This window comes from Cibotium barometz, chromosome 26 (assembly GCF_041138505.1).
Source record: "Cibotium barometz isolate CiBa-2024 chromosome 26, ASM4113850v1, whole genome shotgun sequence".
NCBI classification, from domain to species: Eukaryota; Viridiplantae; Streptophyta; class Polypodiopsida; order Cyatheales; family Cibotiaceae; genus Cibotium; species Cibotium barometz.
In genome coordinates, this window is record NC_141071.1 from 9,230,558 (window position 1) to 9,247,051 (window position 16,494).

Consider the following 16,494-nt stretch of genomic DNA (forward strand, 5'->3'; position numbering starts at 1 on the left):
CTTGGTATAACAGAGACCGTACTGTCAAAAGATCCATGCACTTTTGAGCTGACAAATACTGCAATAGCAGTTAAACTATAGCATTCTGTTTTTAAATTTATCCCATATCTTGTTTCAGTATTCAAACTCAAATAAAGAAGCTTTCCATTAGTGATTGAAATAAGACTCTTTTAATGGAGTGATAGATTGTCATAGCTTTATAGAATAAAATTTTGCAGCTTCCAACTGAGGCCGTGTCCATAGTCTATACCAAAAGGAGAGCGATGGAAGATTTGTTAGCATGGCAAAATCTTAGGAAAACTTAGGCCCCTTGCTAGCTATGGCGCTTTTCATATTTCTTCACTGACCTTCAGGCTTAGCAAAAGCACATGACAGTTCGGAACAAGCTTAGGATGCCAGCCCCCACCTCTACTGACCAGCAGCAACAGGAGGCTGCGAAGCCAGACCTCATCGTTGCATCTGCGGATAATCAAAATCGATCGCTTCCCTTTCCTTGCGTGATCTTATTCACAGATCAACCTCCAAGACTTCCTCCTACCATCATTGTACACTACAAAAATCCCCAGCTGCTTCTTACTCAAGAGGCAAGAGGAGGATCTTTGCATCCCAGGAAAGAGGGTTTTGTGAGACCCTAGGTCAAATAGCCATGCGTAACACAACCCCTCCTGAAATAACACCATCATACACAGCCATTCCATACTAGTTCCATTAACAGGGGGATGGAAGCCAAAGCATGAGTCCATACATGGTCCTCATTGGGCTATCTCAATGCAGTCCCATTAAGCCCCCTGCACACCTTGGGATCCCTCCATGCAGAGGCCCATTAGGCCCCCTTGCAACATTGGCATACCTCCATGCAGGGGACGTCATGTACGAGATGATGAAGACTATCATTGCTTGGCTCATGTAGCATGTAGATTACTGAGCAAACATGTACAACCTCATATGGAGAGAGCTTATTTACACTGATCATGGCCAGCGTGGGAGGCATTTCTTTAGTATGCACGCCCTTCACATGTGAGAGCCTAGATGGTGCTACTAGCCCCATGTGCCTCGTTAAACTAGTCTTTGGAAAGCCAACAAACTTTGTTTACTATTTGCTTTATGTACTTCTGATTCAAGAGTCTAAAACAGTTTACTTTGGGGGGGGGGGGGGGGGGAGAACAAATCTGCTAGACAGAAGCTGGAAAGAATCAAACAGAGCGGCCCAACAAGTTACAAACTTTAAAGCAACTCCAGGAATACTCCAATATTAAACTCCAACCTTCACCATTTAATTAAACTTTTTACTTCATAGATGTTTCCAACTACATATAGCCTCCTCCAGAAGACAAGACTTTAGCCATTATGCTAAACTTGTCACTAAATAAATGTAATAAAAACTTTTAAGATTCAAGTCAAGCAGTTTTAAGAGCACAGTTAGCAGCTAATGAGCACAACAAGCTAAGCAATTTGGATTTTGCTCATTTTCGAGCTTCAACCTTCTTGGCTTCTTTTGCTGCATACACAAACACACACACATATAGAGAGAGAGCATTAGTTGAAGCGATGATGTTATGAGGTAGCCATTTCCTATGGGAAAATGGGTAGCCATTAACCATAATTAAACTCATGCTTTAAAGTTCAAACCAAATTTCTATTCTTCCAAGTATCTAAGAAGGCACGCTTTTAGAAAACATCACCCACATGCCTCTCTTAACATGATTTGATGGACATTTTCATTCCAGGCTATGGGTGCAAAAAATCAAACACTGAATGTTAAGAACTTGTTACAAAGCATTTACCAGCCTTTTCTTCCTCTCGCTTCTTTGCAGCCTCCAGCCTCTGCTGCCTGATCAGCGCTAGCCTCTCTGCACCACTCAGACAGAACAATCAAATTACCCATGTTGTTTTGCTCCCTCCCTCCAAATCATCCATGCATAACATAGGTTAGTTGCTACAGCATCCCTCCTCACACAATAAGTGTAGATTTAACATAACATCCAGCGACATGTCCACCTTGGCATTCAAACCTTTATTAAAAAACCATCATCTAGAGTTTAAAGGGGGGGTTCCACCATCCCTGAAAGTTGGCCAAAATTGTTGCCCACTGGGTTTTGTTTTTACAAACCTAAAGCATGGACACCCGCGCATCATGCCTAGAAACGGATGCCAAAGTGGAAAATTGGGCCCAGTAAAAACGGGTTGGACAAAACACGAACATGGATTTGAAGAGCGAGCTCACCAAATAGAACAAATGCCTGGCCCACTTCGACTTGTTGAAGCTATATCAAGAATACTTCATAAAAGTATGTACATCCCCTCCTTGTGAGGAAGCTGATGACACGTGTAAGACTACTAGCACTGTGAGAGAAAAACAGAGAAAGAAATGATAGAGGACTTGTACACACACAGATATCTATGCCAGCTCTGATGTACTCCCCTCCTTGTGTGACGAGGGAAGCTGGCCGTCACCCCGACACGTGTAAGACTACCGGTGCTGTGATATTGTGAACAGAGAAAGAAAAGGCATAAGATTTGTATACACAGGTATCTAAGCTAGCTCTAATATACTACCTACAAGACCCCAAGCTTAACTATTCAAGTAATTATGTAAAATGCTGTCTCGGAAATTAAAAATGATCAACAACACAGTAGACAAGTTGACGGAGAACACTGATTTCCCAATCCCTTACTGATTCCCACCTTCAAACACACGTGGACTTCTTCCTAGCTGCTTCAACGCTGCGAAGGCTGAATGTGTGATTGACACCCAAAAAAAAAAGAAAAGAAAAGGGGCATATCTATTTTTAGGCCCAATTCCCTCATCGTGGGCTGGTCAGCCAGCTCCACGCAGGTCATGAGCTGGTCAGATAGCCAAAAAGCTCCAAAATAACCTTTTGATTATGCCCACCTCTTATACGCATGCTCAAGCACCTCCTGATGAAGTATCGTCCGCTGATGAATGTGAATGTTAACCCCATTTTGGGTTAACTAAACACTGTGTCCATTCATATGAGAGATAAATGTTACAACGTTATAGTGCCTTTGCATGACATTTATTCTTTACTCTCATATATGGCAGAGGGGAGTCGAACATAGTATTGGTTCCCGAATACCCTCTGTAGGGCCCCCACCACGAATGGTGTATTTGCTTTATTAGAATGATGTATAGTAACGCAAATCGGTAGACCTGAAGATCTGTTCTTGACCTGCACTCTTTACCTTGGCTGTAGCACTCCCCTTGGTTGTCCTGGCCCTTGGAATACAACCACCCTTTGTGAATAATGAGATGTGATGGCTGAATTCATGCTTGGCAATTTATAGCCCCTAAAAGGTGCTGGTCGACTGGCTCAAACAGGAGTCGGCCTGCAGGAAAATCTCCCTCAGCCTGTTTCTAATGCCTTTAAACCACCACTTTCACACCTGCCCTTCTGGACGCCCTCTGCGCTGTCCTGACTGCAGCCACTACGGCCTGCACATGACTGCTGGGCAGCACATATGCCTTGGCCGCCTGGCTGGGCTGGCCTCTAAGGCATGTCAGCTGGCTGGCCAAGCCTCAGTGGGCTTACCAACAGCCTGCCAAAGCCCATCCTTGGACTGGCCGTCTGGGCCACAGCCTCGTGGGCAAGGCCATGGGCCTCTTGGGCCCTTGGGGTGGCCTAAGGCCTATCCCTTGCCCATTCAGGGGATAGGGATACAATACCACTTTCTGGGGTAGCCGTAAGGGCTGCCCCCCTTCTACATGCAACTACATGCTTCTCCGACAGATGCTTGGTGTCTGGTTGCAAACCAAACACACAAGATTCCAAAGGGAGACTCACAGTACAAACTCGCACTGCTTCATGTGTAAGACAATGCACACCTAACCAAAGCCATGTACAGGACTTGTACACCTAACCTTGGATGCTTAGAGTGGGACCCTCGCTGACTCGTCCGGACTGGGGCTCACATGGGACCAGTTTCCACTCCAGGTCCTGCACCTGTTCGAATATGTCCACGTGGCATCCAAGTGCGGGATGCACGTGACATCCCTTTCTGCTTAACTTGGCGGAAGCTGCATAGCCTCCAGATAGTCTGGCTTTATAGCTGGATAGTCTTGAAAGAAATCTTTGTCAAGCCAAACCGCTTCGTGAGTCCCTCGGTCTTGAAACTTCGTGAGGAACTGTCTCTGTCTTTGGCTGTAACCATGCTTGAAGCAGTGCAAAAGGATATGCTCGGAAACCATCACTTCAACGTCGTCAACTATGTTTGGTTCCGCTTCGTCTTTAATCTCTAAAGGGATTGAACTTCATATGGTTTTAGCCAACCAACATGGAACACATCGTGCATAGTCCAACTCGGAGGTAGTTTCAACTTCATTGGCACCTCATTGATCTTTCTATGGATAGGAAAAGGTCCGAAGCTTTCGAACAATAACTTTGGGCATCACTTGCCCACCTGTTTCAGTCGTTGCTTCATAATCCGAAGATAAACCCAATCTCCTTCCGAGAACTTCACATCCCTTCGATCTTTATTGGCCTGTCGAGTGTAGGCCTCCTACGCTTTAGCCAACCTATCTTGAACTGATTCCAAGATCGACTAGTAAGACTCAGTCAATCTGTTCACTTGGGGTACTCAAGACGAGGTTCTGGTCAATGGCGACTGGAATGGTCTTCCAAGCATTGCTTCATAAGGAGTCCAAACAATAGCTAAAGAAAATGAATCATTCAAAACTGCTTGAACTAAAGGCAAATATGATTCCCACTTACCTTGCTGATCGTGGACATAACACTTCAGCACATCGAAAGCAAACTGGTTAAAGATTTTTGGCTGGCCATCAGTCTGTAGGTGAAACGCACTAGAAAAGTTTAGTTTAGTACCAAAATTATCAAACAATGCCCTCCAGAACTGACTGACAAACTTGGCATCTCAGCCTAACACGAATCCCACCAATCGGATACCAATGCCGAATGAACAAGTGGGCAACGTCTTCGGCGATCACATTGGCCGTGCATAAAATAAGCATCACAAATTTGCTAAATCTATCAACAATAGTTGAATGGAGAAACAATGAGAGATTACAATCTCTAGAGGAGAAAATGCGGCTACACAAGCCCATGATCTAGCCTAAGCCTTAGAAGAGGGTATGCCGCCCTTTGAGCCAAGTTTAGAACGCTCTAGGGAGGGTTGGGAGATAGCTACGCAACTGGGCGTTGTGAAGTCTAACCTTGACACAATGAGGAAATTGACCCATCAACTATACACAAAAGAAGACATCAACAACGTGTGGTCTCACCCATAGTTTCTTGAACACATGCAGTCACAAAATCATGTAAGATCTGCTATTGAGAAAGTCTAAGAACCAATCGATCACACTCCTATAACGCCCAATTAGGGCCCTACACCTCCATATGTGCTTGACCCACGAAGGGACAAAGAATGAGGAAGAGGAGTGATTAATACAGTAAGACCTAATCGAGGATCCAACGCAACTGATCTTCCAAGATCGACCTCGCCAATGGCAACAGCTATCCCCAACTAATCTATTGAGAATGGCTACTGAAATAGGAAGATGGGTGGCAAGAGAATTGAGCACAGCTCATGCATCACCAAGGCCAACATGAATGAAGCCACATCATACAACAAAGTTGATATAAAGATTTACGGGTGATGGAGACCAAATTCAACATATAGTTATCTTTAATGTATAGAGTACCTAGCATACCTTGGCAGGGAAACATAAGGGAATGGTTACACAAGACCCTCTATCTTAAGAATTGGTGTTTCTTGCCCCATGGGATTTGGTTTTCAACGGCACTTGTCCTACGCTAACCTGAAGCTTCTATAATGGGTTCTTGTAAAAAGTGGAAATCCTACTTGCACTATGTGCTTGCTGTTGGGTCTTTTGTGAAATGCTTGTCCCTAATGATAGGGCAAAAGAACATGTCATGCCTAGGGCTATGAGACCAAAGTGTCATGTGCACAGTGTGTATCTACCGGGTGTTACACACACACAAGACTAGCTTCGAGGTTTGGGGAAGCTTGGAGCTAGGCAAGCTGATTGGCGAGCTGAGTTAGGAATAGACTAACGGGCGAGCACCCAAGTATGGACGGGAGGACGCCCAAGTGTGGACGCCCGATGATCGGCCAAGAGCCTATAAAAGGGTGGCCAAGGTTAGTCATTAGTATTATTGAGTCTCGCATGATTTGTGAGAGCTCTATGGTCTGGAGCCTGGATCTAGTGCAGACGTGCACCTGCTTTATGCAACCGAGGCCGGCAACAGTCTCGAGGCCCGCGAGGGTAGCTTAGTGGCGGTATGGGACGTCACGAGGTAGAGATTGGTCGGTACGTCCATCTAGTTAGCTCAACTCGTGGCTCAATTTGTGAGAGCTCTATGGTCTGGAGCCTGGATCTAGTGCAAACGTGCACCTGCTTTATGCAGTCGAGGCCGATAGCAGGCTTGAGGCCCGCAAGGGTGGTATGGGACGTCACGAGGTAGAGATTGGTCGGTACGTCCATCTAGTTAGCTCAGCTCGTGGCTCGGTGGGGACAGCCAAGTCTGTGGGCTTGCCCACGACTGTCGTGGTTGGGAGGTGAGTCAGGCCTGCACCCCCTTCTTGTTGTTTGGTTTGTTTGCAGGTTTCGAGTCTCGTACTAGGAGCGTTCCAAGAGATCTTATGGGGATTTGACACAAAGGCTTTCTGATCTCGGAGCTTCCAAGCTTTCGGAGCTTCATCTTCTGTTTCAAGCATTTTCTCGTCTCCTTCAATGAAAGGCCAGAGGCCTTTTCTCATCAGACTAAATTTTAGTTTAGTCAGCCAGGTATGGAAATTATCCCTGTTAAATTTTCAATAAATAGATGAGAGGCCATGATAGGCAGTGGATACAGGAAGGTGTTAGCAAAGGAACAAATTCAATGCCAGTGTCTACTCCTTACACAAGAAAAAGGTGTTAGCAAAAGGTGTTAGCAGCGGGCTGTGCACCGTATGTCAATACTGATGGTAGTGACAGCACAACAACTTGGACAATGGGCGGAGATGTAGGCTCTAATACCAATTGATGGAAACACTTGTCCTAGGAATTGCAAGGACCCAAAGCACAGGCTACGGGAAGCTGAAACTGAAACATCATCGGGGCATTTGATTATCAGATAAACGAGATAGAGAGCAAGAGAGAAAGAGATCACGGTCGTGCGCAGATTTACAACCGGCACAGTGTTTGTGTTTGCCCTAATTTCTCTGTGGGTGAGCCTAAAGCGGTTCCACTAGTCGTGCTAAGGTTTTACCTCCCTTTCGGAGCCATTCGTGCAAACAGATTTTCCATCCGGGCAGTGGAGAATTCGCGATCGGGACCGCGCGCAGATTTACAGCCTACACAATGTTTGTGTTTGCCATAATTTCTCTGTGGGTGAGCTTGGAGCAGTTCCACCAGCCATGCTTAGGTTTTATGCCCCTTTCAGTGTCATTCGTGCAGACAAATTTTCCATCCGGGCAGTGGATCTTCTCCTCTTCAATTGTAGGCTAAAACATAACTCTTCTTCTAATGGTGGAAGCATTAATTTTCAGTGTTGAGTAGTTGAAATGAGTCAAGAAACCATAGATATGGATTTTGTAAAGGCACATGTCTCAACAGAAGATGCAAAGACGTTTGAGGGTGGAGGGCCAGAGCCTGAACCTGAAGATCAGGCTAAAAGGCAAAGATTGATAAGAGGTGAATATGGAGGGAAGGAGGCTAAAAGGCAAAGATTGATAAGAGGTGAATATGGAGGGAAGGCGGCTGGTCAGATGCTTCAAGATACCTTGCTTCTTGATGCACCACAAAAAGAGAAACATGTGGTGGCTTTTGACTTTCGAGTTGCACAAGCTAATCAGATTTTGCAGCCATATGTGATGGCAAATCATGTTAGGGCTACCAAGGTTCCAATAGATCAAGTGGTAGATATCCGAGTGAAAACACGGCGATTTGTGGCACAAGTGGAATCCTTTCATAACAAGGTTGCAATTTTCTTTTTTACTAAACAAATTCCATTCTTCAACAGAATTACAGATTGTACATGATTTATTAGATGGTAATTTTGTGGAGAAGATCTTTGACGGTCCCAGAGGATTCTATGAGATCCTATTCTCATCCAAAGAAGCTTGAGATTTGGTTATGCAGAAAGTCCCGTTATTTCTAGATGGATAGTTGGTGCATGTTGTACCTTGGCGCCCTATGGCAGAGTATAGAGATATGTTGCGCCAGGCATGCCCTATTAGGGTTGAGATTGTAGACTTTCCATCAACTATGTGGGAATTGTTTGTGTACTATTGGAGAGGTGTTGGTGGAGCCCAAAATGTTGTCCAAGAATTAAAAAAGGATTTGCATGCTGTGGGATACTGGGAAACCCCGACCTCTACAATTGAGGTTATGCGTGGATGGATTTGACCCTTTGTATTTTGAATTAAAGTGGGGATCGTTTACAGGCCATTGCTTCCGTTGTGGAAAGATGGGTCACTTCATTTCAGAGTGTCCAGAGGAGGTGAATGCTCAGCCACAACCGAATGTGTCCCAGGGTCCGACTCATAAGGATACATTAGCTCCTATTTTGCCATCAGGTTTGAATCTAGAGAAGGACAAACAAGTAGCAAAACAAAGTGAGCAAGTGGTAGATAAAGGTAAACAAGTTTTGGCAGATACAGAAGATAGACCTTGGCTTGTGGTGGTGAAGAGAGACACTCGCCAGACAGTTACTTCTAGTGTTAATCAAAATGCGGGTGCTAGTCATGGTGCCTCTTCATCATTTCGTCCTCATTTCGTCCTGGTACCACAAGATGGACTCGAGAGAAAGATAACCAAGGCAAGGTATCACTCTTGGTATAATCTGAGACCTCGAGTTACGAAAGAAACTCAGGTAAATTTTCGTCTTCTATTTGATAAAAAAGAGACTATGGTCTCAGCCTGGGACAAGAAGTATCCAGATGTCAAGTGGAGACAAGATACTTCACCTAATGATGCATGTACTTTAGGTGAGAAGAAACAGGTGGATGTTTTGCTGCAAAGAGTATGGGAATGGATGTAGAGAGAAGGCATTGAGGATCCTATGCAATATTTTAAGGAAAGAGAGGCCGATGGTGGTACCTCTCATTGATTGGCACCAAGAAGCTACGATACATACACCTCATGTAAATCACTATTCAAGAATGCAGTCTTAATGTCCAATTGATGTACATTCCACCCATGATGTGCTGCCAAAGCAGTGAGACACCTAATGGTAGTCATACGAGATGTGGATGCAAAGGTCTCATCATAATCAATGCCCTTTTGTTAGGCATATCCCTTTGCAACAAGTCTGGCCTTGTAGCGAGATCAATGCTACCATCTGCTTTGCGTTTTAACTTGTAAACCCACTTAGTACCAATGGCCTTCTTGCCATGAGGTAGATCTGTCAAATACCAGGTGTCATTCTTGAGTATAGAGTTATACTCATCCTGAATAGCCCTCTCAAGAATATAATATGTCTTCTTGTCGATATCTTTATATTGTGGAAGCTCTAAGGAGGATCCTGGAGGGTTCTGACCAGGCAATGCACGGGCTCGCAGTGCTTAGGACACCCATGCGTATGTCGTGGAAGATATATATGAATGTTGACGAAATGATTATTGTAATCTGTTAGTGGATCTGTTTGCCGACCAGCTGGTCCCAACGGAGAGTCCAGAGTGGTATTTTTTTGTCAAACAAGGGATTGAATGGAAATTTTGAGTTATGAAATCTGTGACCATATCTGTTTTGTCAATGGATTATTTTTATATTAAAGTTTTAAAGAGGAGTGTGTGCGTAACTGTTTTCTAAAGCTAAAGTTAAGAAAGGCATTTAATTATGGGTGGGTGAGTACTTATTTGGTTCTACCGATTCCGGTGGTAGGGTGGTGGCTAACCCATGGGCCGGATGGGGTTAGGTTGGAATCAGTGGAGTTTTAATAATCAAACTGAAAAATCTTAGAATTACGCTAGGATTCGAGTAGTTAGTTAATTTCCTGATAAATTTCTCAATTGAGTGGATCAACGGCTGTGCCTGATCTTGATTAGGAAAAAAGCGTTGAATTGCTCAGATGATCAAATTATATCAGCGATAGTTTCCTTCTATCTGGTTTATTCAGGTGAAGGATAGTTTAGGTTTTGATCTCGTTAGAAAAATTCGTTAAGAAAATTCCAAAAGTGAAATCGTCCCCGCTTTCCGGGCATGGAAAATTTTCCCGGTTTCGGTTTTCGGAAAGCATCCACATAATGGCTATGGATGTCCAATATCAAAGAGAAATGATCTGAGAAAATATGATTATATTCCACTTGCATGGGCAATATCTCTGGTAGAAACAAATCATGCTGGCAAATATACATTCGCTTGAGACAAGCTCTTGTACCCACGTACTGTTGAGAGGCATATGTAAATCCTTTCTCATGTGGATGTAGCCATGACCACATATCTTGTTTCGAAGCTCGATTGGCAAACACATTCCAGCTAAGCCTCTCCAGCCCATCCATAATAGAGTGAGGTGTATAAGCTTGCTCCAGCAATTCACATACATTAAAATCATCCAACACAAAGCCAGGCTTAGCATTGCACAAACACAAAAAATCGTCCCATAATTGACGACGCTGTGCAACACCATTAGGCGCATATAGCTCCACAAGCCATAATGTTTCATCCATAAACTCCACTTCCACAACAATGAACCACCCTGGACATCCTGCATAAACAATGATGGCTCAAACTGAGATTTTACTCCAATCGTGACCCCTGATTGTGTAGTGGGGTGCCCACTATAAAACACACGAAATTGCTTGTAATCGTACACTTGTTCCATGGAATGTTGTTTATGCTCCACAGCATAAAAACATATCCCATTAACCTTGAAACACAGTACACCACATGCGATAATTCTTGGACGGTAAACACACATCTTTTATCATTCCAAAGAGCAATCTTCATAATCCATCAATTGGGAAATGGCTCCTCTTAAGATTAACCAGACTTTCTTGGAGCATACTTTTTTCCATCAATTTATAATGCAAGTGTTACAAAACTTTCGAGGCCATGTAATCTATTTTAGGGTGTCAGCTTGGGAGTGTTGTATTTTCAATATTCAAAAGCTTGCTCGTCAGTATGGGATTCATAATGCATCATATTTTAGGAAGAAGTTACGGAATCTAGAATCGTTGTTGGTTGCATGGTCACCATGAAACTCGTTTCGATGGCTTTGAAACTCGTTTCACGTTTCAGTGTTGAAACGTTTCATGTGCACATTGAAACCTTATCATTTCATGTGGGAAAAAAGGTTGTGATTTTGTGCGCTTTTTAGCTTTTATAATTCTTTCTCTTTCCTTCTTTCATCCTATTTGTTCTTTTCTCTTCTCTTTTGTATGTCTTCTTTGTTTATTGATGATAAATATGCTAATATCATCTTATAACTATTGGCCAACACCTTCACATTTTATGTATATGATTGTTTCGGTCCAACGATTCATCGTCCAACTACCTTGTGTTGAAACGTTTTGTTCCAAAATAAATCGTTTCAACATCGTTTCACTTCGATAGTGAAACATTTCGTAGTGACCTTGGTTGGTTGATTTGAACCAGTTGGTTCAAGAGGACGGTTCTTGCCCTGACATTGAGATAGCTATTGATTGGTTGTCCCCATAGTCGCACCCGGTTCGCGCACCGCCCTCCAAGTTCGATTCGATCGGTTCGGTACAGTACGCTGGCGGTATGATCGAATCTCAGTCGATCGTTTTTTTTCTGACCGTTTTGTTCGCCATTTTTTGACCGTTTGGAGAGCTGTTCCTTGGGCGTTTTTTGGAACTTTTTTTTGGCTTTAGCTTTTGCTTGCTTACCTTTGTTTGCCTTTGCCTGAGCCTCTCCCTATTAATAGCCCCTCCCCCAACCCCATCCTCACAAGTGCTCATTGCTCAACCCTCCCCTCACAAGTACTCATAGCTCAAGTCTATCCTCTCCCTTGAGCTCTCCTTCAAAGCTCAAGCCTCGCTCCCCTCTAGGCTCTCTCAAGCATCTCCCTCTTCCTCAAGGCTCAAGCCTCCCCCTCAAGGCTCAAGCCTCTCTCCCTATTCCTCAAGCCTCTCCCTCCCTCTCCCTTTCCTTCTCCCAAGACCTCTCTCTCCTCTTTCACCATGAGAGAAAAGCATGAAGCCTTTACTTTGCATGCCATTATCCATGAGAAGAACGAGGGAAAGTTAGGGGCATGGAATTGGACTTGCAAGTATTGTGGCAAGACCTACACTAGTAGTGCCACTAGGCTTCTTGCACATCTCTCCAAGCTAGGGGGTGCAAATTGCACCTTGCAAGATGATCCCTCAAGACATTTCCGATGGCATTGTGAAGAAGTACTCCTTGCTTGGCAAAGCACGTGATAGTGAAAGAGTCTCCCCCGCCATTGCCGCCGCTCAAGACAAAGTCATCCCGCCGGCAAGGGATACATCCTCCTCATCCGTCTCTCCCTTCACCAACTCCAACCCCTCATCAGAGACCAAGTGAGTTTGAGGTTCCACACAAGAGGCAAGCCACTCTTGGAGACACCATTGGAGCAACTGTGACCTCTCTCTCTTGGGTCCATGCAAAGCAACAAGATGCAAATGTAGAGATTGCACGCACAGTCATTGAGTGCAATCTCGCATTTCATGTCTTTAAAACTCCTCAACGACAAAGGATCGTAAGGACCATTGCCGAAGTAGGACCATGTCATGGCCCTTGGCATGGTATCACCTACAACGACATGCGCACGAAGGCACTTGATGAAGAAAAGGAGAAAATCAACAAGACCCTCGAGCCCGTCCGAGCGGGATGGGTGAAGTATGGGTGTTCCATCCTCTCTAACAAATGGACCGATAGAAAGAAGAGAGGCATCCTCAACATTCTAGTATCCTGCCCTCTTGGCACTTACTTCTTGCAGGCCGTGGATGCCAGAAAGGCGGGGAAGAAAACCTCAGGCGATTTCATCTATCGCCACATTCGACAAGCCATAATCGAGGTGAGATACAATTTTAATTTTTGAGTTTGAAGCTTGAAAGTTTAGCCTTTTTCTTTTACTCAACTTTCAAGCCTCATTTATTTTCCTTTTTCATGCATCCATCATCCTTGTAGGTTGGCCCAAAAAATGTGGTTCAAGTGGTTACGGACAATGCGTCCAATTGCCGCAAGATGGACCGCTTGCTTGAGGCGGAGTTTAAGTCCATAGTATGGACTCCTTGTGCCTCTCACTGCCTTGACTTGCTTATGGAGAACATAGGTAAGTTAGAGTGGGTGAAGACTGTGGTGACACAAGCCACTCATATTGTCACTTTTTTCAATCAAAAAGTCAAGGCCCTTGCTATCTTTTGCCGACACGACGACTTGGAGATGAACAAGCCCTCCTTGACGTGCTTTGCCTACATGTGCTTCTTCTAGAGCACCTTTATGATGTGATGTCTAAGCTCCAAGTAACAGTGGTTTCACCGGAGTGGTAGGAATGGATACAAGGTGAGATACCTTCGCGTGTCAATGAGGCAAGAGCCATTCAATGGCTATGCTTGAGAGAGGAGTTCTCCACGCCGTAGTCATTGCGATTACTCCCTTGTATAGGATTTTACACATGACAGACATAGAGGGGGCTACTATGGGGCTCCTCACTCACTTTATGAGAGAGCCCATTACCGAGATTACCCGCTCCACAGTCCTCCATGAGCTTGATCCAGAGTATATACTAACAAAGTAAATAAGATTCAAGAATAATTCAATAAACTAAAATAGAATGTTGAATCTAAATACGCATTCTTTCTTTTTTCTCATATAATATATTCTTTCTTTATTTTAAAATTCACAGTGATCCCCTTGAGGCTACTCCTCGACGCGATGCTATCTTGGCACTAGTGGAGAAGAGATGGAAGTGGATGAAGAGGCCTATCCATGGCCTTGCTACTTTGTTGCATCCTGCCTACAAAGCACTCTCACTTTTCATTGATCAAGAGTTGCTTTTAGCTAGGGCTGCTTTCTTATCGAAAGCATTACCCGATGATGAGAATGGACAATTTCAGTTCTTACAAGAGCTCATCAACTATAATGATCATCAGGGACCCCACATTCGCCAATGCGGTATGTTGGAGAAGAGATTCTATGGTGAAGTCTCTCCTTTTGTGGGAGTCATTTGCTTACCAACAAATTATGTGTAAATACTAGAATCCTAAACATTGTTTATTTTTATTGTGGATTAAGATTGCTCTTCGGGTGCATGTGAGACGAACTAGAGTTCCTACTCACTCATACACACAAAGTTACACAATCGGTTGAGCACGAGACAATTAGAGCGGCTGGTCTATTGACGCAATAACTTGCACATGATGCGTGCAACGCACGATATGAGTCAAGCTAGACAGGTATGTTGTTATGTAGCATGTTAGACCTACATAAGTTTCAATGTTTTATTATTTACAATTGAGACATGTTCTAACTTGTGAATTTACTAATGAGTCGAGGTCCCTAATCAATTATAAAACTTGTAGATAAACATCGACGAATTCAAGTTGATGGTGGGCACTCTTAAAAGTGTCCACAAGGAGCATAATGCAGAGGAGGCGGCCATATATGCGGAGCTCTACAAAGAGCTAGAGGAGATTGATAGATGAGTCTCTCACACTCGTCGTGGTCGCCGAGCTAGAGGTATAGAGTACAAGTTCGGCCCATTCTTACTTTTGGCTCCCGAGGCTCTGATCACCCAATTGCTACCTATGTCAGACGTGGCTCCACGAGTCGCAGCTCTACCCCCGCAACGGTTAGAGTTGAGGATGCTTCCATTGCGAAGTCTTCTTCAGCAGTTCATGGTGATATCAGGTAGCCCGAATATGATGACTAGGACACCATTCTTAGCGATGGGGATTTTGGTGGGAGCTCTGAGGTGTCCTCCTCTAGTGAGGATATTGAAGAGCCTAGCAACAACTTTGACATAGATGGTGACATAGACTTTTAGTCTCTATAGTCCTCTATAGGCTTTTTGCATTTTTGTACTCACATTTTTGTACTTGCCCACGCGGCATGCCGACTTTTGTGGCTTTACATATATTCATGACTCTTTGACATGTCACATGTACATTTGTCTACTTTCATTTTCTATGCAAATTGCAACATTCTAAATTTTTATGTTTTGGGTAAGTTGTAACTTGTAACTTTTGTAACTCCTCTAAGTTTTGCATCTATATTTATATTTTTAGGTATTTTTTAATGGACCGTACCTCCACCGTATTTTTTATTTTCAAAATTTAGCGGTGCATTCCGAGACCGTATTTGAACGTACCGTACCGACTTGAACTTTTCGTACCTGACAACTATGGTTGTCCCATCAAGTTGCAACATTGCACGAGAATCAATATATCAGATATAAGCTTATGGCTCGAATGGAGGATTCTAATTGCCAGTCAATATTGTCACGACGCAAGATAGGCAAGGAGTACTGATTACCGATCTTGCTTGTATTATAGATGTGTGTAGGGACTTTTATCGCCATTTGTTGGGTCCGCAGAAGGTCATATCTCCTGATGGGATTGCAGCTAGAGAGTCTTTGTTTCACTTGGTTCGTCACCAAGTATCATACGTTTTTGCAAATGAATTGGAAAGAGAGATTTCTGCGGATGAGGTGGAAGCTGTCTTGAAGCATTTGCCTAAAGGGAAAAGTCCAGGATGGGATGGCCTCCCCAATGAGCTTTTCACGAAGTATGTTGATGAATTGAAGACCCCTCTCACTTCTATTTTTCAAGAGGTGTGGAACACAGGTATCATGCCTGCGAGTTACAAGATTGGGCTTGTACGTTTATTGCCTAAAGTTCCATCCCCAATTAATCTACGTCAATGGAGACCAATCACATTGATGGGGGCCATGTATAAGATATTTGGAAAGGTCTTGGCCAACAGGTTGCAACGATTTCTTCCTACTTTGATTCATCCAAGGCAATATGGATTTATTAAAGGTCGGAATATTTTGCATAATATACTGAATGTACAAATTGGAATTGATTAGTCTCCCTCGCCCAATTGGTGATTATCTCACTGTCCATTCTCCCATTTTACTTGGAAGGCTTCAACATCTAGGTTTGTTCGGCTAGGGCACCAATGCCAGAGCATACCAATGTAGCGCAAGCCATCATCACGATGGCAAACAAGAAGAAGAACAGAAGCTCAATAAAGAGGGATAATACGATGAGAATTGCCCAGCAGCACCCATCCAAATGGTTGCTCTCATGCCGGCTCTTCCAACGAACAAAGCAGTCCAAAAACCAAGAGCAATGTTTCGAATGTCGTCACCATGATGCTCAAAGTGATGATCGGAGCGCTCAGGCTAATCCTCCTCCTCATGGTCGTAATCCTCATGCCTAGAGAGGCAACCAGCAAAGGCGCTGAAAAAGTACCCCTGCTCCAAGGCCGAGGTCTAGCCAAGTGTCAAACTAGGCGGCTAGCTACTCCAACAAGGCACAGGCCAAGGCTAACATTTGCTCATCTATAGACATAATGAAGAAAAG

The 16,494-nt window shown here is 43.9% G+C and overlaps 1 protein-coding gene across 1 annotated transcript in view; it reads right to left on the reverse strand.

Moving 5' to 3' along the window:
* Positions 1-1,252: 1,252 nt before the first annotated feature.
* LOC147623644 (28 kDa heat/acid-stable phosphoprotein-like protein) overlaps positions 1,253-16,494 on the reverse strand; it is an 82,973-nt gene continuing 67,731 nt past the window's right edge. The window contains exons 7-8 of the mRNA XM_086820231.1: positions 1,785-1,850; positions 1,253-1,498 (exon numbers count right to left, since the gene is read on the reverse strand). Of these exons, the coding sequence (XP_086676357.1) occupies positions 1,464-1,498; positions 1,785-1,850 (101 nt within the window). The 3' untranslated portion in view covers positions 1,253-1,463. The remainder of the gene's footprint in view (positions 1,499-1,784; positions 1,851-16,494) is intronic.